The sequence below is a fragment of the Strix aluco genome, chromosome 29 (genome assembly GCF_031877795.1).
Source record: "Strix aluco isolate bStrAlu1 chromosome 29, bStrAlu1.hap1, whole genome shotgun sequence".
Lineage (NCBI taxonomy): Eukaryota > Metazoa > Chordata > Aves > Strigiformes > Strigidae > Strix > Strix aluco.
This window is the reverse complement of record NC_133959.1, coordinates 1743610-1764876: the sequence shown is the minus strand read 5'-3', so window position 1 is coordinate 1764876 and position 21267 is coordinate 1743610. Positions and strand designations below refer to the sequence as shown.

The following is a 21267-nucleotide window of genomic DNA, read 5'->3' as shown; positions in this document are numbered from 1 at the left end:
AACATACACTTTGAAAGAAAATGCTGGAGAAAGTGCTCTTGAAATTGGCAATTGTATCTTGTGGCTTGCAAGTAATGGGTTAGTAAGCACGCTCTCTTGCATGCTAGCTGGTTTTTCTTCCTGTGTATGTATATACTCATACATCCACACGTCCTATAGGCAAGTCAGAGCTTGGGGTGTGTGTTAGCCTATGAAGGGCAATTTTTCTCTGCCAGCAGCAAAGACAGGTAAAAACAAGGCAGACTTTGGGGGTGCCCCTAATGCAAGGGACTGGATTTTCCGTACAGAAATAATCTGATGCTGCTAAAATAGCTCCATATGGCTGCCCTTTTCCTAAATCCCACCTGTAGAAACGAGGTGCAGGAAGTTCTTCCAGAGCATCACAACAGAGTCTGAAAATACATTTTCTGTTTCATCGTTTAACGTTTAAGGCTGTAAGGAGGATCCTATCTAAATAAGTGCTGCCCCTTCATGGTTCCAAAGCTGAAGCTTCGTCTCTCCTTGCCATTAGCCAGAGACAGGTCACTGGTAAGCTCAGTACTAGATCCGAGTGTCAGGACTGTCTGGATTTTCTTAACCCTTGCTTAACTGCTTCTTAACTTCTCTCTCTTCTGCCTGCTTCTGCCAGTTCTGCTGTGTTCTGTGTGTGGCTCAAAGAAAACAAGCGAACTTACTCCTCTAGGCTGTCATGTAGAGCAAAGCTGTTGCCAGTCTTGCTGCAAATTCTCAGGTCCAGTTCTCATTTGGGCAGTGCATCCAATTTTGATTTTTTGCATTGATTTTCTTTCCCCCTTGACTTCTCAATAACTCTTTCTTGGTTTTGTCCACAGACTTGTTGCCACTGGTCAGTCCAGAGTACTGGAGTGCAGCCAGTGCTCCCCAGTGGAGCGCACACTTGACTGTAATTTTTCCTGCTGGGCCTGTTTTATCCTGTAAACTCTTGCTTAGGTTCTGCTGTTTTCAAGTGGGACACCATAACTCTGCGTGAAAGGAAGCGGGTTTATTAATAGTGCCTACTTTCGTATTGGCCTCTTAAAAATACCCACACAATTCTTTATTTTTGCTAAATTAAAAACGAGACAGCTTTCCTGCCTCCATCAATGAACTACAAGCGAGTAGTGGCGAGCGAGCTATCTGTGGTGGTGGTTGCAAATACTGAGCGTGGAGAGAAGCAATGGGGGAAGAAAAAACAGTTTGGAAGAAAAATTTGGGTTGGTTGTGATTATGGGGGCAGCTCCCAAATAGCAGCATCCATTAGACTGTAGAGTAATCTGCCAAAAGCAAAGGCAGATTGGTTGCAACAGCAGAATGTGCCCATTGTGGAACAGTCTGGCACTGGCTGACAAGAGTGGAATAAAGTAGGTGTGACCGGGTAGGCGTCCTCCACTTGCTCCTGTTCCTCTGATTAATTTTAGGTTAAATCGTTCTGCAGCGTATCAGTACGATGAGTGACGTGCTCTAAAAATAGAAACCTGTGGTTTGATTTTATCACATACGGTTCATTCACCAGAAGTTATTTTTCATCTTTCCACATCTCCAAATCTATTTGCTCTTGTGTTTTAGATGTGTGTTTGTTACGAAGGTCTTCCTGTTCAAACACGAATTGAAAAGCTCTGCTTGTAGTTCTCAGCTTTGTGTTTGCATGGCTTTTCATTGACAATGGCTTGTTTATTACTACCTCGCTTTTCTCCTCTAACACCTGGCATACTGTTCCAATTAGACAGAAATCTGCTTTTTTTAGTAGAATGGCTGTATACTGGATAATATGGTATGTATTTTTAGATTAATAATTTAAGCCAGGGGTTTTGTGGTTTGGGGTTTTTTTTTTCCTTGCAGTCACCACATCATTAACCCAAGAAGATGTACTGTTGACAAAACAGACCTCGTCTAGTGTTTCTGGAGGAGATGGTGTTAGCAAGATGTTTTTCACAGGGTTGTCGATAAATTATTCTGGGACTCTGAAGTGTTGAAGTAATGACATTTCCAGTTGATTTCCTTTGGGACTTTCAGTGCTTACAGATGTAATAACCAGTATAGTTCGGAGATGAGAAATAAATACAGGCTGGTATGTTTTGTTAGGAGTTACTAAAACAGAATTGCACTAATAGATTTTGGTCTTCTGTTTATTATTTTTCACGTTGCCCAAACTTTTTAGGATGGGAACAATGCTTAGTGGAATGCGAACATTTTAGGTTTTGCCCTACTTCTGAAAAGCTCCTGTAAAAATGAAATGTCAGAAGTTAAAGGGAAAAAAAAAAAAAGCAAGCCTTGATCCTCTTTGGAGCTCTCGAATAGCAATTGTATTTCTAGTGCTGGTCCAAACTGGCTTTGATTCACGTCGAGTATGTGACATCCTGAAGCGCACATTTTTCATTAGAAATTGTTATAAAGCATCACACAGTTTTGAAGCCATGCCTGCCACTTAAGATGGGAACGATTTTCCTGTGATAGAGTTAAGCTTGGCTGGTCCTGATGTGCTTGCTTGAGTTAGCTCTAGGTTGACTCCATTATTTTTTTTTTAAGAAGAAGAAGGTAACACATGTGGCGGGTTGAATAATGTGGAGACTGAGTAGTTGATCAAAGTGTAACTGGGCAGCAAATAGGATGTCGGTGGTTTAAAGAAAAGTGTGGGGTTTCTTTTATTTAAGTAGTGCTTGGCTTTTTCTCTTATCAGGTATAATGTGGCTCTTGCTTGTGTTGTTTGATAATTTCCTCGTAGCCCTGTCTCATGCGAGGGATAGAGCAGCCACGGTAGTTTTGAGGACCGGATGATAAATTGGAAGACTGGTTCCAATAATAACCATTTTCTATTTTTACCTGCTTCTAAGGAGGGTGTTAAGCTGCAAAGATGTCATTATTGTTCTGTGGTCATTGCTGTGACAGATCATAAATGCCCAGGAAAGTGAATCAAAATCTTATTTTTGTCCATAAAACCCTATTCTTGGCTCAGGCTCCATTTAATCAGTATTGAGGATGAGCTGGCTTCGTTCAGTTAAACCATTTCGTACTGAGAAGTCACCGTCACAATCTTCTCTGACAGAGATGTGGGGCAGTTGCCTGCTACCTTTTCTGACTCTGCCAGTGTCGCACTTTAACGTGCGGCACCGTGGAGGTGGTAAGGCTGGTGTTTCCAGTGTTGGGACGTTATCCAGCAGCGCTGTTCTGCAGCAAATTTCTCTCTTCTCCAAGTGCATTCAGATCGTTCCCTCGCATGCAGCCGGTGGGAAGTGCTTCGCGGGGATGCTCGGGGCCGTTCTTGGATCCCGCAGGATCTGCTCAGCGAGGGGTTTTGTAGCACGCGCAGCATGTGCTGAACTTTCAGCCACCTTCCCCCACAGAGTCTCATTCTGGGGCTGTGAATTCCTCCCTTGATGCCACATTTATCCATATAACGTGATAGCTGAGGATTCTGGCTGAAGGTGGCAAGGTTTTTGTTTGCTTTAAAAAGAATATATTGTTGCTTCTCTCCTGATAGTCGCCTCTCATAGAGGTTGCGGGCAATTAATTTATTTTTTTTATATACAAGACTTCTTTGCCTTGCATGCAACCTGCAAATAAGCTGCACTGAGATATGCTACTGATGCAGGAGGGAGAATGTTTAAAATGTGATGTTTGCTGAAATTTTTATGTTCACTGTTGTGGACATCATCCGGTGGTTTTTTGAGTATCTTAATCTTTGGCTGTGTTCAGTGCTCTTAACGGTGGTGGCTGGTGTAACTCTGTTCTGATACTTCCTAGGCTTTTGCTTAATTTCATATGCTGCTTAGGTTTTTAAGGAGAAAATTTGTAGCCTTCCTCTTTTCATGTGTAGATAAACCAGCTGGAAAATGCTATGCAAGGTATCGAGGGTTTTTTCAAGATTGATACAAACTCTCTGTGTAAATTGTCTTTTATAGGCACCATCTTTTATAGATGCTCTCTGTCAATAGGTGGAGTTTTTCAGCTGGAATATCAGAATTTGTCAGTTTTAAATAGAAGTCATCTCTCTGTGATTTCTTTTCTATCTGGCAATTCTATGGGACAGTACTGAATAGTATTAAAACATTGACCTTGAATTCTTGGTCACCTCTAGAATAATTGATAAATGATGGAGGATAACTGATAAATGCTTGTCGTGACAGAGGGGACATTAAAATTAGCAAGGCTGAGGAATTCCTCCTGCGATTCTTGCCTTTGAACTGCTGATAACATGCTTTACTGGGCTTTCTCGTTAACTTTTCCGAGCTGCAGCTAAAGAGAAATGACTTTAAAACGTCCGTTTTGTTTTGGCATGTTGTTGTCTCGGTGGCTGTTCCGTGAACACGAGGTCGCAGGGACAGTGAGCGGCCACTACCCGCGTGCTGGCAATCAGCTTTGCATTTTGTTTTAACGTGCAGTTTACTGCTGTGTGGGGTTTGTCTTTCACACACACACACACACACACACAAAAAGTTCACAAAAAAGCTGAAGTTGCAGAGTGCTTTTGTTCTTTTTTTTGTTTCTCGTGTTACCTAGTGCACTCGTCTGTTTTCATAAATCAGAAGTTTTCTGTGTTGTATGTCCTCCGTGAGGAAGTTTGTTTGGTTTACTTGACTGTATTTTTGTGCTTACCAAGAGGCAGTGTAACGTGGAAGGATTTGTGTGTTGGAGGGGAATACTGACTGTGTTTTGAATTTGCTGGTGGTTAGTGGTTGTTAATAATAAAGGGCACTGCTAACTAACTGTGAGAAGAATCGGTCGGAAGGCTCGAGCCACTCGCACACCGTGGGTACGTCTGTTTGTGAGATTTTTGCACCATAAAGACTCTGTTTTGTTTTCAGCATTCTTCCATTCTGGGGAGTGTATTTGGTGACTCCTATTATGATCAGCAGATGACAGCTAGGCAGGCTAATGCCCTATCCCATCAGGTGAGCAAATTCATCTCAGATTTTCAGCTATATTTCGGCCACTTTCAGCTTAAAATAAATATAGATCAACTTCTGATTATTATATGTGAGATCACATTTTGTCCATATACTTTTACTTCTGTTATTTTTAGTTTGCAATACACAGGATTTATTTTCTTTTTTTTTTTTAATTTTTATTCCCCCCTCCACTCTTTCTTCCCCTTCCTCCTTCTTAGCCATTGTAGCAGATGTTTGTAAAGGTGTTCTGCCAAGTTTACTGGATTAAAAATAATGAAAATAGATTAAAAAAACCCCCACATCTTTGGCCATAGTGGCATTTAGGAAGGATTCACTTGTAGGTGGTAACAATATTTACTCCTGAATTTGGCAAACAGCTCATGCATGGTACCAAAACCTAGCAAGCAGACCCCTGCCTTCGTTAGTTCGGCCAACCAGCGCATCGATCTGTTCGACTGTGCAAAATGCTCTGGTAGCAGGGAAAAATAAGACAGCTTCTGAGAGGTGGTGCTTGATGGGCAGATCCCTGAGGTAGTAGCATGAATTATGGGGTTTTTTACTTTGTTTTAAAGCTACCTTTTCTTTTGTTCTTACGGTATCGAAAGCAGCAATTTTATTTTTGCATCCACCCCCTCCTCATTCCCCTGCACTCTGAAATTGGCAGTAAACTATTCTGGAAAGTTAAGTAAAAATAGACCATATTTGATCAACAAAACCTAAAGATGAATTTGTTTGCCTGTCTCTTTCAACGTTACTTCCTGTACTTGAGCTTTGTAAGTTGTTTTGCTGTATTTCTTCACGGTTAGAAGTAACAATTCCTTTGTGCCTTGGTCTTCAGCTTGAACAGTTTAACATGATAGAAAACGCCATTAGTTCCAACAGCCTGTACAGCCCTTGTTCCACCCTTAACTACTCCCAGGCCGCCATGATGGGACTTACCGGCAGTCATGGCAGCTTGCAGGACTCGCAGCAGCTGAATTACTCCAGCCATGGAAACATCCCCAACATCATTCTTACAGGTAAGAAAAATCACAGACTTAACCCACAGGTAAAACCATCCCAGTGTCGGTGTTTCTCTGTTGTGCAACGGCTCCCTTGGAGCCAAGAAAGGAGAAGGGTTGAAGGTTTTGTTCCACCTGGTGTAGAGGTTTGTGTTAGCGGTCTGGTGCGTCTCCCGAGTGCTGGGGAGCCCGACAGCCTCGTTTAATCCCAGCAAACAGGTAGAGCTGCAATGGCAGCACTAATTATCTTACAGATTTTCCCTGCCTCTGAATTTACTGGGTCCTCTGCCGCAGTGAGGGAGAAGCGGTGAAAGCTGAACTCCTTCCTCTGCTGCTCTGCTCGAGCTTGCCAACAAAGGATTTTTTTAGTGTCACATATGGTAGCGAATCTGGTCACAGTTGGACATTTGGAAACAATTTCTGCACAGGCCACTGAGAAAACTGTAGTTCAGTCCATACTTCAGCCAAGGATTCTTGCTGATTAGAATCACATAAATTAAGGTTATTCCTCCTAAACCGAAGGGAGAGAGACTCAAGTGACACCTTTGTGGCTCCTAAATATGAATTTTGCTTTGTGTTGGGTCATTGTGATGGGTTTGAGATGCTCTGACAAATCTGTAATTCATCCAGGTGGAAATGAGGATAGACGTTTCTTGTCTGAACCTCAGCCTTAGTTCAGTAAATTATTCCAGGATTTTTACAAGCTGTTTTATGCCTTGTCTCCCTGGTGAATATGTATTTGCTAAGTCCTGCCGACACCTTTCTCGTCCTCTTCCCTGCAGTGACAGGAGAATCTCCTCCCAGCTTATCAAAAGAACTGACCAGCTCTTTGGCAGGAGTGGGAGACGTCAGCTTTGACACGGATTCCCAGTTCCCTCTGGATGAACTCAAAATTGACCCTTTAACCTTGGATGGACTGCACATGCTGAACGACCCAGACATGGTCCTCACCGACCCCGCCACAGAGGACACGTTCAGGATGGACCGGCTGTGAGGCGCGGACGCCGGGAGCGGGGGATGACGCTTGTTCCTGGAGCCCGGCCGAACTCGAGAGTCCAGTGGGTCAGTCGTGTCAGGACAGGACGTGTCCTGCACAACGTGTACAATGAGTAAAGCTTGTCGTTCTAAGCTTGCAGCGCTGCAGACCCCTACTCCCTGTCGCGCCGTATTTCACCCCTTATCCACTCATTGCCATTAATGAGTAAGGAGTTTCCATCAGCCTTTTCCTCTCCAGAGCCCCCCCTTCCCCCCACCAAAGCTCCAGCGTTAAGTTGTCAATTTATCCTTTGCACTAGAAAGGGGGTGTTTTTGGGCAGGCGAGGAAGGTTCAGAGCCAAGGGTAAAGAGATTCTTTCTAACGTACCGACTTGTTGGCTGCTGGTTGAGGTGGGGAGGGGGAAGCGCCGATTCCACACACACACCCCCCCCCCCCGACTTCTCTCTCCCCCCACTGATTCGAAAGCAAATCCTGCGTTGCCACCCTCTGGGAGGGGCTGGGGGAGCTTCGGCCGTTTTGACTCTGCTTTGTGACAGCCGCTTCGTAGAGTAAAACGCTTCTTCCTTTATCGATATGCCATGTTTGTTTTCAGGTTTGTTTCCTTGATGTCGTCCCGCACCCACTGCCTCCTCTCGTGCCCTGAGCAAACGCGCGTTCTTGGCAAAGCGGAAAAGCAGCCTGGCAGCCCAATGGCCTTTTGTAGCCAGCTAGTCAAAAAAGGCAACTGTAAACACTATTTTCAAAGCTTTTTTTAAAAAAAAATATATATGTAATATATATATTTATAAATATATGTATACATATATAGAGAGAGCATTTCTGAGCACACAAAAAAGTACTATAATTCATTACTTGATTAGCATGGAGGAAGGATCAGAACATTTTAAAGCAGCTAAAAGAATATAGGAGACTAACTTGCAGAGCATATTTCTAATTTTACTTTTGTGAGAGATTCCTGGGCAACAGGAAGGGCATTTCTATAGCAATGCCTGGCTCAAATCATGATGACTATTTTTTATTTTTTATTCTTATTCATTACTTATTCTGTTACCATTATTTATGACCTTTTTGGGTTTTTTTTATTTAAGTATTTGGATATTAGGAAAGTAGCTAAACTACATACAGCCATTTGAAGCACTCTACATAATACTTGTACAGTACATTCTTTTTTGTGTTTTTATTCCAGAAATATATTATATATATTATATATATAGGTATTTTTAACTAACTGGAATTTTAAACAGATGTTAAGCAGAAGTGAGGAAGCCTAAGGCAAGTCTAGATGTTTTCCTTTTATATAGTCAAAATAGGGTGGCAGGAACTTAGACATTCCTTCTTTCACCCTGGGGAAAAAATAGCTTGCTCCACAGTGAATAGTACTGTATCCTCGAACAGGTTGAGATTCTGTTAAATTTATAATAGACTATTTCTGTTAGTCCTTGTTAATATTCTGTGCTGCAGTATAACGGACTGGTGAATGACACTTTATCAAGGGCAAATTGGAAAGACCAAACCCAAACCACAAACCACCCATTGACTCTGAATTGGTGGCTTCACTTAAATGCTGTGGCTGAACTGATGAGGATTCCCAGATCTCGGCATTTGGGACTCTTCTCAGATTTGAAAAACGCGTTTAAAGATCTATCAAGAGCCCAGCAGGCTCGTAGTGATTGCCAGGGGCACTGCTAAATCCTTGTCTTCGTTACACTAGAACCTGCGCAGTAACAGAATCTGTAAGTACAGGACCCTTCTCTTCAGTAGAAGTTACGAATTAACATTATTTTCAGTCTTATTAACAAATTAAAAGTTACGTTGCGCCTAACACCCCGAACGTGAGATGGACAAACACCTGCTAGAGGAAAGCGTTTCCGTGCAGTAGGGCTTGAACACCCACCTCTCTTTTTGTTCAATACAGCCTCATTAAAGAGCCATTTTAGTTTCCATTCCAAGAGGAGTTGTGTTTTGTTGATCCCCCCCCTCTGGCATGGTAGTTCCACATCTGCTCTCTTTCCACTCGATCTGCATCAGCTGGATTTGCTTTTTGTCTAAAAACGTGTCCGCTCTTTCTCAGCTGTCATGACTTTCACACAAAAAAAAAAAAACAAACCCTCAGCGCTTCTCCCCATCCCGTTCCCCTCGAGAAAGAGTTTTCTTTGCTGTTTTCAGCAAGTGATAACGAAGGTCCGCGGAGGAGCCGGCCTGCTCTTAATGAGTTATACTAGGTTTCTGTGTGCTTCCAGAAATCGGTGGGACACCGTCCTGAGATTCATGCAAACACTGCTGAGCAGAATCGTTGTTGGGATCTCTCTAATCCGGGTGCGTGTTTGCTCACGTTTGTGCCATTAGTTGACCATTTGCACTAAAAATGTTTTTTTTTCTTTCGCTCTCTTCGCTTACCTGTGTCTTTTTTTTTTTTTTTTTTTTTTTGTTCCTTCCCACGCAATTGAAAGGTGATCCTGCATCTTTGTTGAAAACGGTTTTTGTCAGGATCTGAGCCCAGTAGTACGTTAACTCCTGGTGTCTGCTTATTTCAGATTGCTAATGCTTTTTCAATTTAAGGAGGAGAAAAAAAAAAAAAAAGGTAGCTTCGAACAGGAGGATACCCTAAAAGAACAGGAGTAATTTGGTCACAGGTGACTCGGAGTCCTTTGCTTTGAAACAGCCAAAGGTACAGTGGGAGTTGACTACGCTTCTTGCAGTTCACGTAGTTCCCTGGTGGGATTTCTGTCTGTATCGCGCTCTCGTTCCAATGACTCTCATGCATGTAAATTCTTGTTTGTGATCTATTTTTTTTTAAAACCAGAGTCACTTCAGAATGAAGCATCCGAGTAGGAGATGAGATTCCTCACTGGAGACTTTTACAGGGAGCTGTTGCTAAATGCTACCTTCTAATTTTTTTTAATCTACATGTGTATATAAGAAATCTTGTTTATTAGACTTGTAAGTAGACATTTAAAATGGCCTTAATTTAAAAATAACACGTCTGGATGCAACTGTCAAAATTAGGGACCATCTAGTTGAGAGAAATCCAGGTTTTTGTTCCTTTCGTGCGGGGCAGGCGGGGAAGGTGCTTTGGGAGTGGGAAGGAGGCCGCCGAGGTCAGCGTGGGAAGCGGATGAGGGCTGTGTGTGACAAGATGTGCTTCATCTCGGAAGCCCCGGTAGTGGGCAGGAAAAAGCTGCTTTTAGTCCCGACCCTTTGAGAACCGGAGCAGTTACTCTGACAGCTCTTGCATTTTGCCTCCCGGGAGGCCGGTTTCCTGACAGCATCATGTAGGAGCTGCACTTCGAGAGGGATTTTTCTCCCCCTCTCCCCTTAAAATTTATGTTTTTGTAACGTGTGTGTGCATAAGGCTGATTTTAAAGCAAACCCAATCCATTAAGTTGTCAAGCGTAAACCTGGAGCGGATCCCCAGTGTTTTCAGCACAAGTAATCTGATTTGATTTGAAAATTCAGCGGTTTTCATTTTAAATTGTGTGTGTAAGAGCGAGAGCTGTGGGGAGCAGCTGGCCCTGCCCGCCCCGGGGCGGATGGGAGCAGGAAGAAAAAAGATCACTTAGCAAAAAAAAAAAAAAAAAAAAAAAGGAGTATTATTTATAACTTTTTGAGTTAAATGATGTTGAAACTGTCTGGTGTCTCAAAGGGTTACTGTCCAAACATACCTGCTGAGTGAACCCTACCCCTCCCTACAACATGTGTTTTTATATATATCTATCTATCTTAAAAAGTTCCCAAGCTAGACTGTTGCATTTGCCAATACAATGGGGAAATAATAGGAATAAACCTTCAGTGTATTAAAATACTGTGATTTTCAACAGAAAACCAGAACTTTTGCGGTTGGTTGCGGGGCGGGGCGGGGGAGGCTCCTTTCACTGTACATAGCGTTCGCATCCTCTCTGGAATGAATCTGCACAGGCCGGGTCCGGTCACGGCCGCATGCGTGACTGGCCGCGGGCAGCGCCGAACCTCTCGGCTCGCTACGGCTTCTGCATGTCAGTGAACACTTCGCAGCGACCCTTAACTGTGCGAAACCTTTCCTGTACAGAGACCTTCCGGTTGGATTTTTTTCCTTTTTTTTTTTTTTTTTTTCTTTTTTTTTTTTTTTTTCCCAAGAGGGGAAAAGGTTTCCAGAAAGAGGCTGCAAATTCATTTAAGAAATTGTTAATTATTTGTACGTTTTTCTTAACCTTCTTTTAAATCGAATTGATTTTTTTTTTTTTCACAAGCGTTGCCTGAGAACCCTGGTGCGAATCCGTGCGACGAGAACGCTTGTGGAGGAAAAGGAGCTGCCCTCTGAGTTTGCATAAAAGCAGCATCCGATAACTTAGAGAATCATTTAACTTTCCCTCAAAAACAAGGCCTTGACTGTGCTTGTTTGTAAAAGCTTGGATTTCTGCAGAAACAAATAATTAAGGCTTGAGATCTGTCCCTTAACGAGCATGGTCCTCGCCCTGGAAACCCCCTCTGTACAAGAAGGAAGAGGAAGCCCCCTCATCATCCCGTAGGTGACAATGTACGCTGTGCTTTCAGGAGACAAAAAAAAAAAAAAAAAAAAAAAAAAAAAAAGCGTTTATTCCTCTGAAAAACGGAACCCCCGTCACTGTGATGGCAATGTGAAAGCGCAGGTAGCGTTTGTTACGTGTGTCTGTTCTTTTTAAAAAACAAAAAAGCAAAAAAAAAAAATAATAATTTGTAGTGTTCCTGTTCTTTGTATTTTTAGTTGCATATTATTTATACTGCGCAGTGTAGGCATGGATTGCATGTCAGTTTTCTATGCGGGCACCATGATGACATTATAACTGTGTATTATAAATCATTTTTACCTTTTTAAACAGAATCATTGTGTGGAATTTCTATACTGCAAAACAAAACACTACATTACGTACTATATTCATTTGTGTTATTTATTTTATTATTTTGTGGGGGGGGAGGGGGGTGGTTTTAACTGTGGTGTATATTGCCTTATGTGGGCTTGACCAATTTTATCAAAATAAAGGCCTAAAGGGGTAAAATTACGTTTACTGTTTTCTTCAGTAAATTGACTGGTGGCTGCCCCAGGGGCCGCTGCGGAGAACTGTGTAGTGGGAAGCTTAAAGGGAAGTGAATCCGTAGCGTAGAGGGTCTGTACAGAGGGAGCTGCGGCTGGAACGTGTTCGCTGCCGGGAGCAAGAGGGGGTTTGAGTCCTTCAGGGCGATTTGCTGTCGGTGATCGCGTGGCGGGTACGAGGAGCCTCGTCGGGCCCTTTCAGATCCGTCTCTGTGCCCCGATAGACTCAGCACCTGAAAAACCTCTTCTCGCGCGACCTAAACCCAAACCGTTCTGCGATTCGGGGGGACTCTAACGCTGCCCAGAACCGGGCAGCAGGAAGATCCCGCTGCTCTTTCTCCGTTGCAGGTTTTCCGCTTTCGAAACACGAAGCGTCTTGTCTGAGCGCTGTGGAGTTCTGAAGGTCACAGGTAACCAGACCAAAGAGAGAAGAGCAAGACCGGGCGCCTGCGCCCCCATTTTCGGGCTCGGGGTGAGCATGGCCGCCCAGCACGGGGAGCCGGCCCCGCCGTTGTGCTCCTGGTCGGCGCTTTGAGGTCCTGGGGGTCGGGGGCAGACGCGGACCCTCCCCTCCTCGGGTTCGGAACGCGGCGGATCCCTCCTGCCCCTGCGTGTTGCCGGGGAGCCGCGGCGGGGGGCAGACGTGGGGGGCAGACACGGGGGGGTGCTTCTGCCGCCTCGCGCTCCGGGCCCGGCCCTCTCCTCGTGACCAGCTCAGCCTGTTGCTTCTTTAAGGGTCACACGTGTCGTCTCGTAACTTAAGTTGCAGGAAAATGGCAAAATAGCATTTGTTTTGTTTGATCTTGGTTCTTTTTACTTTATATTTTGCTGTTAAGTAGCTACAGGAGACTAATGTAAATGCTACGTGTTGTGTTTTCTGACGTACGTTTTCCGCTTGCTGGAGAATCTGTGATCTGACGTCGGTGTTGGTGTGGTCAAAGGTCCTATTTTGTCGATCGTGTTTTAATTTAGTAATTGGTCCAGCTTTAAGACAACAGAATTTCAGGCAGAAAACCCATGTGGCAAGACACACATCTGTTTTTTTAGGAGACAAAGGGAAAAATTCTGATGGTTCTTGACCCGTCTCCAGCCCTGTGCTGTCAGGCAGCAGATCGCTGGTGTCGGTTTGGCTGTCGGGAGCCGGTTGCTTTGAGTTTGTCCAACCCGGTTCCCAGGAGCTTTGGTGTGGCCGTGCGGCAGGGCAGGGCAGGGCAGGGCAGGGCAGGGCAGCCTCCGAACCGCTCCGCCACGTTCCGCAGCTTCGGAGGGACGGGCGAGGCCTGGAGGTTTCTCCCCGGAGCTGTTCTGCTCGGAAGCCTCTGCGGGACCCGAGTCCTTGGGACAGAAGCGAACGCCTCGGGGATCGCTGCTGCGGGGACCTGGCGCCGCGGGATCTTTTCCGAAGCGTGTTGCTGCCGTAGGTGCTTCCGTCTCCAAACGGTGATGACGCTGCCGATGTTTTCTCACAGCGTGACGACAGGTGGAAGTGGAGGTGACGGTTCAGATAATTTTACTCCATAATCATGCCTGCCTTCAGCCTGGACCGACTTCCAGATACCGCTACTTTATTTCTTTGGAATTTGCAGACAGTATTTCCCGTTGGTGGCTGTTGATGTGTTCAGGCAAGTGATAAAGCTACCGGCCAAAAAACTAATCCCAGCATTTGCGGGGCTGCGCGGCGTTGGGGATAAACCGCGTTTTTTCTTGCCATCTTTCTCCATTTTTTAAGAAACTGGGACCTGCCGCTGCAGACGGGCCCGTGTCACAGCGGTTTGTTTTGGAGCGCGGACGTGCTGATGCTGAATTTGTCACTGGTTCTGGTCTCCTTTTATTGAGCTCAAAACCAAAAATAAATCGTGTGAGCGGTTGATCTGCTCCCTGGGAACATGAATTACCCGTTTCCGATAGCTGCGTTGTAAATTGGCAGTTCTACCCGTGTGCAGGAGGGGCGGCGTTTTCCGAGCTGGTGTAAGGATTCCTCCTCTTCGATAAATCGTTTTTCAGGAGTGACGGCGGTTTTCTGGGGGACGTAGACCTGAGCTCGAGGTTGGATTTAATTGCAGCAGGAGACCTGAGCTACCTTGGGACTGGTTTGCTGGTAACAGCGTGGCAGAAACCCCCCTGGGAGGGAACTTAACCTGGGCTAACGCCGGGAGCTCGGACGGATGCGCCCTGGCTTTGAGGCATGTTTGTGTCAGTTGGTCTTAAAATTGTTGATTTTTTTAATCTGTGTTGGATCAAGACTTTGTTTTATAGTCTTTTCTTTGCGCTGTGTGGTGGCTGAGGCAGAACGAGGTGGGCCTGGCTGTGTGAGGAGCTGGTGGGTGTTGAACGTGCTGGCAGGCGACGGTTGCTGCCTGATGCTGTTCGACTCTTCCGCTCAATGTTTTGCAAACCCTGAGAGGCCGAGGGGGGACACACACCCCCAGTGAACCGACTCCAACCTGACCCTGAGTTCATCTCCCCTCTGCCTTAGAGAAGCCTTCGGCAAAGAAATGGGGACAAACAGCACTGAGATTGTAACAGACGCTCTCAGAGTGGAGAGGCTGCACCCCCCGCCCTGCTGCTGTCGGGAAGGGTGCGTTCCCCAAAGGGGAGCCGGGTCTGTGCCCCATGTTAAGGCATTTCACGAACAAAGGAGGCGTTGCTCCGCTTCGAAAGCCTCTGAAACTGAGACAAAACCAAAATAGTTGGTGCTTCTGCTGGAGAAGTTGGAGACTGTTGAGGCTCCTGAGCAGCTTGTGCTGAGCAGAGCCTGGGCAGATCCTGTCGTGCTGAACCGGCCCCATCCCCGGCTCCCGGGATTTTGCAGGAGCGGATCCGCTCGCTCGCTGTACGCGTCTGCAGCACCGTGCTCGTGCTCGGCGCTTCCTCGTGCTCGGCGCTTCCTCGTGCTCGGTGCTTCCTCGGGAGGCGACGCTGCGTGGCGCGAGGAGAGGGGGGGACTGAGCTGACGCGTCGCTTTGAGCCGCTGCGGGACAGCGTGTCCGTGGGGGAGCGCTTTGCCGGGCTGTGAGCTCCGATTCATTCCGGTTTTCTGTATTGAATATCGTTACAACCTCGCACAGATAAAGCTTGAAAATCTGTCGAAGGGCGCCCTGTTCTGCGAGTAAGCTGAGAGGTTTTTAATTGCGGTTGAGATTTTTAAGTGGGAAAACGTAGAGTTACAGGGAAACGTGTATCCCGCCCCGGGGAACGTTCTCTACCAGATGCAAATTGTGTGAAATCTTTAAAGATCAGCCTGAGACCTGTGCAGATTCATCCACTTTCAGTTCTGCAATAGGAGTTTTTCCCTCGATACCTTTAAATCGTCCTCGTTGAGTTGGGTGTGGGCGATGGGCAGCCCTGGGTGAGGCGGGGTCGTGGCGGGGGCTGGGGCCGGGGGCAGCGAGGCGGCGGGGCGGGGCCGGGGCGCGGGGGGCGGCTCAGCCCCCGCCGCTGGAACCGCTGCGGCCGCGCAGCGAGCGGGAATGTTCCTGCGTACGTGTCCTGGGGGTTGTTCGAGCCAGCGGTTCCATACTGTGGTGTAAAGAAAAGGGATGAAAGGTCTCCGCTTAGAACTCGAACCGGTTTCTGCAGCTGGAGCAGTGGAGTTGTCAGTGTTTCCCTCAGAACTTTTACAGGCTTAAACTTGCTCGTAGAAATGGGAGTTGGATTATACCACACCAAGGGCAGTTTTTTAATTCAACAAAACCTGCTCTGGCTCTTTGTCGAGAGAGAGGATCAGCAGTTCTCAAATCTCCTCGCTCGTGTCTGATGTCACAAACCTCCGTTTGAAAGGAAGAGATTAAGCTTGGCTCAATTTTGGAATGTCTACGACATTAAATATAGAGAAGATAAATAGGTAAAGCTTCTGTCCTTGCAGAGTAGATGAGGACTATAAAAGTTACATGATAATATTTATGGGGCAAAATGCTGGGGGGGGGCATAGGGCTCGCTTAAACAAAACTGGCTTTACTGACCGGGTCCGGAATACTCGTGGAAGAGGACTGTGTGTAAATGTCCCCTGCACCCCCCACCTCCCGGCAGCGTTACACCGCGTAGGAATTAAACTATTGTACTTCAGTCAGCTAGTAACTAATAAGACAGTAGATACTGAGGTTTTATTTTGGGGAGGAAGTAGAACTTTTAGATGCTTTTTCTTCTGACCTTAACGGAGCCCCCCCTCTGTGGAAGGATTCCTTGTAGAAGAAGTGGAAGTGAAATGTGTTAGTACTCATGAAGGGAAAGTTTGATTTTAATAAAATTAAACACAGCTGCTTTGGGCAGCTTCTCTCACAGACTGGCAGCTAAAAACAACTTTATGTAGTTTGTTGAGCTTGGGGAAAAATGTCAAATTTATGCATTTTCAGAGACAGTATAATATACTGTTCTTTACAAGCTAAACTTTTTCTATTAAGATAATTTGTGGATTATTTCACTGATATATGCAATCCTATATTCAGCTACAGCGTTGGTGGCACAGGAAAAGTTGTCCCTGCGACATAAAAGTTTTATTTATTGTGTTTTTTTTCTATGGGTAAAGTGGAAAACTGAAGTTGGCTTTAAGTGTTTGCAATCTGAGAAATGATGTGAAAAAGCAGCTCAACTAAATGTACATTCTTTTCAATCTTTTCTTTTTGTGTGAAGGCTTTTGTCTTTGTATCTTTGCATTATTTGTAAATGAAATGTAATAAAAGTTCAAATGTTTTTGTCTCTGGCTGCTTAGCTTTTTCTTAGTTTTGTTTGTTTGTTTGCTTTTTGACTGGTGGTTTTCAGTGTTGAAATATTGGCGTTTCAGTGCTTATAAACAGCAAAATCAAATGATTTTGGTTGGCTGGCTGCTTACAGCTGTGAAAACTGAACTCTTCCTCTGTAAGTGGAAACTGCAGATGGATCTAAAAGATGCAAAGCATCGTCAGGAGCCTCGAAATTTAAACTCTCCCCAGAAATATCCCCTGCGTTGTGACGTCTCGTGGTGACAGTCTTGACTTTTCCCAGGCCAGAGCCTCGGCCACGCTGCTGCGGAGCTTTCAGGGGTAAGGAGTGTCTGTCTGTCTGTCTGTCCAGTCCAGGTGGATTTTTGAAAGAGAAAAGCGTGTAAATGTTCAGACTTGCTTAATTAGGTTGTCGTACGTGCGCGCTTCACCCGGGCGTAGCTTCACCGCGGTGCCTCTGGCGTCGGGGCGGCCGTCGGGGTCATGTTTGACGTTCCGAAGGCGGCTGGGGGAGGAGGACCGACCCCCTCAGCTCGGGCGGTGATTTCAGAGCTTTTTGAGTGGAATTCATCTTTTTCTGATACTGTTTTACGCTCGTCTGTGGGAAAGGTTCCCCTGCGGTCAGCGTTGTGCTGGGCAGAAACCTGTCCTCGGGCTGAAGGTTTTGTGTGGAGCGTGACCAGGTCGCTCGGCCGCGAGGCTGCGCGAGGGCACCGGGCGGGAGGGAGGGAGTTCATTTGTTTCCACCCTCGGCCTGGAAACGCGCCGGCTCTGGCCAGTTCCACTTCAGAACAGATTTTTAGAAGCTACAGAAGGTCCCTGCAGTACCCAGAGCCGTGCTGCGGGAGGAGGAGTTCTCTGAGCTGCTTCCTCTGCCTCTTTTCCTCTCGGGGGAAGAAAACTTCCCGGTGATTTTTGTGAGTCTCAGAACGGGGACGGGAGGTTCTCCCAGCGCTGTGACCAGCGAGCGGTTGGTTCTGGCAGGTCTCTGCTCCCGCTGCTGCCTCCGGAATGTGAAATTCAAACGCCGGAGACCCGCGCTGGGGGCAGTTTTTGCAGTTTTTAGCCATCGGCGTTGCGGGAGGGGCCGTTGCGTTTGCGCTGTGCTGGTGAACGGTGTTTTGTCGTGCGGCCTCCTCCTAGGGAGGAACCTTGAGCCAGCTCTCGTGGAGCCGCGCGGGGAAGCGTTGGACAGGAGCTGCCTTTCTGCTGAAACCGTGAGCATGTCTCCCGAAACCACCAGCAAGTTTCAGTATAATTAAGGCAAATGGCTTACCTGAAGCATCTTGCAAAATCTGGCTTTTATTGTCTCTTTAGGCAGCCTGAAGGCTGCTGGGTCATTGTTACCTGGCAGGGAGCGGGGATTACAGCCGGGCAGGATTTAAGATTTCCCAGGTTACCAACTACAGAAAGGTTTTGTCTGCTGGTTCCAGCTTGGGTGAGCACCTGCGATACCAACCGGCTGTCCCGGGGAGCCCTGGCACGGTGTCACACACAGATCAAACCTAAAGCTTTCGTTCATCGTTTTAAACCTGACTGCCACTTCCCAGGACTAGCTAGGACGGCCTAACGCAGGGGAGGCTCCTGCAAGGAAAAGCAGCCCCGTGTGTGATGGAGCTGAGGGTGCCCCAGCAGCGCCACCGGCTGTGGAGGGTTCTGTTACACATCTGTATCGGGAAGGGGTCAGAAGAGGAAAAAGCAACATGCACGTGACCAAGGAGAATCTAGTATTTATTATCCAACATTCCAAGGATTTATTACCCAACATTCCAGAACAAAGATACTCTCCTTAAAGTGCTTTTTTTTTTTTTTTAAATGTTTTGTGAGCAACTTGTACATAGGCTGCTCTCTGTGTCCTTTTCAGACTAGTGCTGGGTTTGCTTTGCAGTAGGTCTTGAAAAGGAAAACAAAAAACAACATTCACACTTGAGAGCCTTTGAGGAGGGAAAAGATTCCTGGGGATCATCCACTCTAAACTTACTCAAACAATTCCAGCTACTGCCGGTGGCCTCTCAGCACATCTTTCTCCGTGCAGCGTAGAGAACTAGTGTTTACAGCAGCACAGGCTTCTATCCACACTCGCCGTCTACACCTCTGCCGTTCCAACAGGGGTTTGTAGCGTTTAAAGAAAGTTGCTGTTGTAGGAAAGATGCCAGATAATGCGTTGCTGGGTGGCGCTGTGCGGAGTGCAGTGGTACGGTACTTACAGTTCTTTACACCAGAGCAAGAGGGCGGCAGCTGAGCACAGGTTTTAAAGCAAGTTTGGCTGGACAGAGGTTTAAATCGGAGGTTAGTCTTGCTGAACTCTAAATGTTTCGTAGTCTTCTGGGATGGTGTCTGAGGAGGAGAGTAAAGGAAATATAAGATTATAAGTAGAACCAGAAATAAAAAATAGACTAAGCCGCTGCGTGACATCCCATTAGAGTGGCGTGTGTAGGTCAGCCGAGAACAAATAAACATCTTGAAAGCAAAATGGCAAAAATGTCTGGATTTGACCTTCAAAACGAACTCACCGTTGCAGCGATAACGCAGGTTCGACCAAATGATGTTCTCCTGGGAGAAGCAGAAGACTCCCAGGCGTCCCCCTCGCATGGTCGTATCGAGGACAACTCCCGTGTCTGCTACGACCTCGGGGCCTTCGTAGAATCGAGCTCTGGAAGAGAAGAAGCGTGTGTAGGACACGAGTGTGAGGCTGATAGAGCCTCGTAGGAACCGTTCCTCGGACACTCCCCCTCCTCTTCGCCACGGGACGGCCCTCGAGATGCTGCTTCTGTGTGTTCAGCGTCCGCTCAGCCCTGCGGAGGAAACGAGGCCCCTCACCTGATGTAGCCGACTTGAGGCCGATGCTGCAGGAACCAGCGGTAAGACGTCTTGTCCTTCCAGCCGGAATTGCGAGGGTCCTTCCACAGCAGCTTCACCTGGTCTGTGGTGTCGCCCGTGTGCCACAGAGAGTTGCGGAGATACTCGCCTGGGCCTGTTTTAGACTTCACTGCCTAACAGAGAGACGAGACGGGGAAAATGTGGGGATAAAGGACTGCTGGACCGGAGCTGCTTGTCCCACTGCGTGTGTCCAGGCAGCACAGCAAAGAAAAAGGCAAAAATCTGCTGCTGAATTCTTTTTCAATGGCAGCTTTACCTTCAGTTGGATTCCAGGTTCTGCTACTGCTCGGAAGGGGTTTGCCTGCCAGTATGTCTGTTCCATCTGCTTCCACATGACCACGTAAAAGCTGGAACTGTCCTGGTAGCCAAATATAAAGCCGGCGTAATCGTCATCTGTGGCAGTGTTGACGTGGAAGGTGCCCTCGAAGTCCACACCATTGAATGCTGTGTAACCTGTAATTGGCAGGAAAACAAATACTCTGTATTCCGAGACAAAACGTAGATCCCGTTCCTTCCACATTCAGATGGGGGAGGTGGATTTTGCTAAGCCAAATCTGAAGGCTCTGCCTACTACAGAAAATATTTTCCCAGGAGGTGGATGGAATCATTAAGTAGTGTCTGAAATACTTGTAAAAGCTGCACGGAGAAGTACGCAGTTAACGAGCGATAATTTTCCAATAGGACAAAAATAAGCGTGTGCCTCACCTACAGCCAGGCCCGGATCACTGTTCATGGTCTGGACGATTTCCATGCCCTGAGAAAGAGGAATGTTGACTCGTTAGTGTAGCTCCAAATTAACTTTACTCGTTACGTGATCGGGGGGGTACACCGGGGTTAGACACCACGATTAGGACACTGTTGAACAGCCCCAATAAGCCTGCAGAGTTTTTTCAGGCAAAGGGCAGCCCCTCTGGCACAGGCTCTTCCCCGGCCTCGCCACCCGCTCCGGAGCAGTCTCCTACCTGGTTGAGGACGATCCAGTTGGGGTCAATCTGCGCGTCACCCTCCGGGTCCAGGACAACCGTCTGGAAAGCCCTGAAGTCCGTTAGCGTCACTTCTGCGTTCTCTGGGCACACGTCGATTCTGTCAATCACCATGTCTCTGTCAAAGTCATCTTCACAAAGGTTTCCCACGCCATCCCCTGAAGAGAAGGAGTAACAAGTTTTCATTTCTCCTGCCCCTTGCACCTGAGTGTTACTCGGCCAGCTTTTGGCTAGCACAAAGGTAGCCACATCCCTGCAAGATGAAGGGGTGTTCAGAGCACTGCTACACTCTTTAAGCCAGCTCAAAGAAACCCTGAGGCTTCTCCTGTTTGTGGAGATGCTGCGAACAGAAGAAACACCTCAACTTGTAGCTACTTCTGGAAGATAACTTTCCCCAGCTCTGATCCCGCTGTCAGGGTTATTTGAGGTCTGAGAATGATGCAGGACCGTCTCACGCAGCGCTGTTCTTTCCTGTTTATCTCTCGAGGTCCAACCCCGGGGCGTTGGTCACCGGGAGCGGCAGCCGCCCCTGCAGGGCTGACGTGCCTCCGTTCCTCTTACCGTCTGAGTCTTCTTGGCCAGGGTTAGGGACAAGCCGGCAGTTGTCGGGGCCTGGAGGTTTCTCATCCGGAATCCCATCGTCGTCGTCGTCATCGTCACACTCATCTCCCAGCCCGTCGTTGTCTGTGTCCACCTGGGAGCTGTTGGGCACCGACGGGCAGTTGTCCCGTGTATCTTGGTGGCCATCCCCGTCACTGGTGGGGAAAATGACAGGTAAA

At 46.9% G+C, this 21267-nt stretch overlaps 2 protein-coding genes across 19 annotated transcripts in view; one reads left to right on the top strand and one right to left on the bottom strand.

Annotated features, from left to right (window-relative positions):
* The window catches only part of CRTC1 (CREB regulated transcription coactivator 1), a 50063-nt gene extending 35911 nt beyond the window's left edge, over positions 1 to 14152 (top strand). For 3 of the 5 annotated variants that reach the window (XM_074809116.1, XM_074809111.1, XM_074809115.1), the window contains 3 exons: positions 4800 to 4886; positions 5722 to 5902; positions 6667 to 14152. In XM_074809116.1, the coding sequence (XP_074665217.1) occupies positions 4800 to 4886; positions 5722 to 5902; positions 6667 to 6878 (480 nt within the window). In that variant the 3' untranslated portion in view covers positions 6879 to 14152. The remainder of the gene's footprint in view (positions 1 to 4799; positions 4887 to 5721; positions 5903 to 6666) is intronic. The other 2 variants (XM_074809112.1, XM_074809114.1) reach the window with 2 other exon arrangements.
* Positions 14153 to 18339: 4187 nt separating this feature from the next.
* COMP (cartilage oligomeric matrix protein) overlaps positions 18340 to 21267 on the bottom strand; it is a 39532-nt gene continuing 36604 nt past the window's right edge. For 13 of the 14 annotated variants that reach the window (XM_074808438.1, XM_074808437.1, XM_074808436.1 and 10 more), the window contains 7 exons: positions 21050 to 21243; positions 20468 to 20646; positions 20211 to 20259; positions 19762 to 19958; positions 19446 to 19618; positions 19139 to 19278; positions 18340 to 18962 (listed from right to left, as the gene is read on the bottom strand). In XM_074808438.1, the coding sequence (XP_074664539.1) occupies positions 18916 to 18962; positions 19139 to 19278; positions 19446 to 19618; positions 19762 to 19958; positions 20211 to 20259; positions 20468 to 20646; positions 21050 to 21243 (979 nt within the window). In that variant the 3' untranslated portion in view covers positions 18340 to 18915. The remainder of the gene's footprint in view (positions 18963 to 19138; positions 19279 to 19445; positions 19619 to 19761; positions 19959 to 20210; positions 20260 to 20467; positions 20647 to 21049; positions 21244 to 21267) is intronic. The other variant, XR_012621081.1, reaches the window with a different exon arrangement.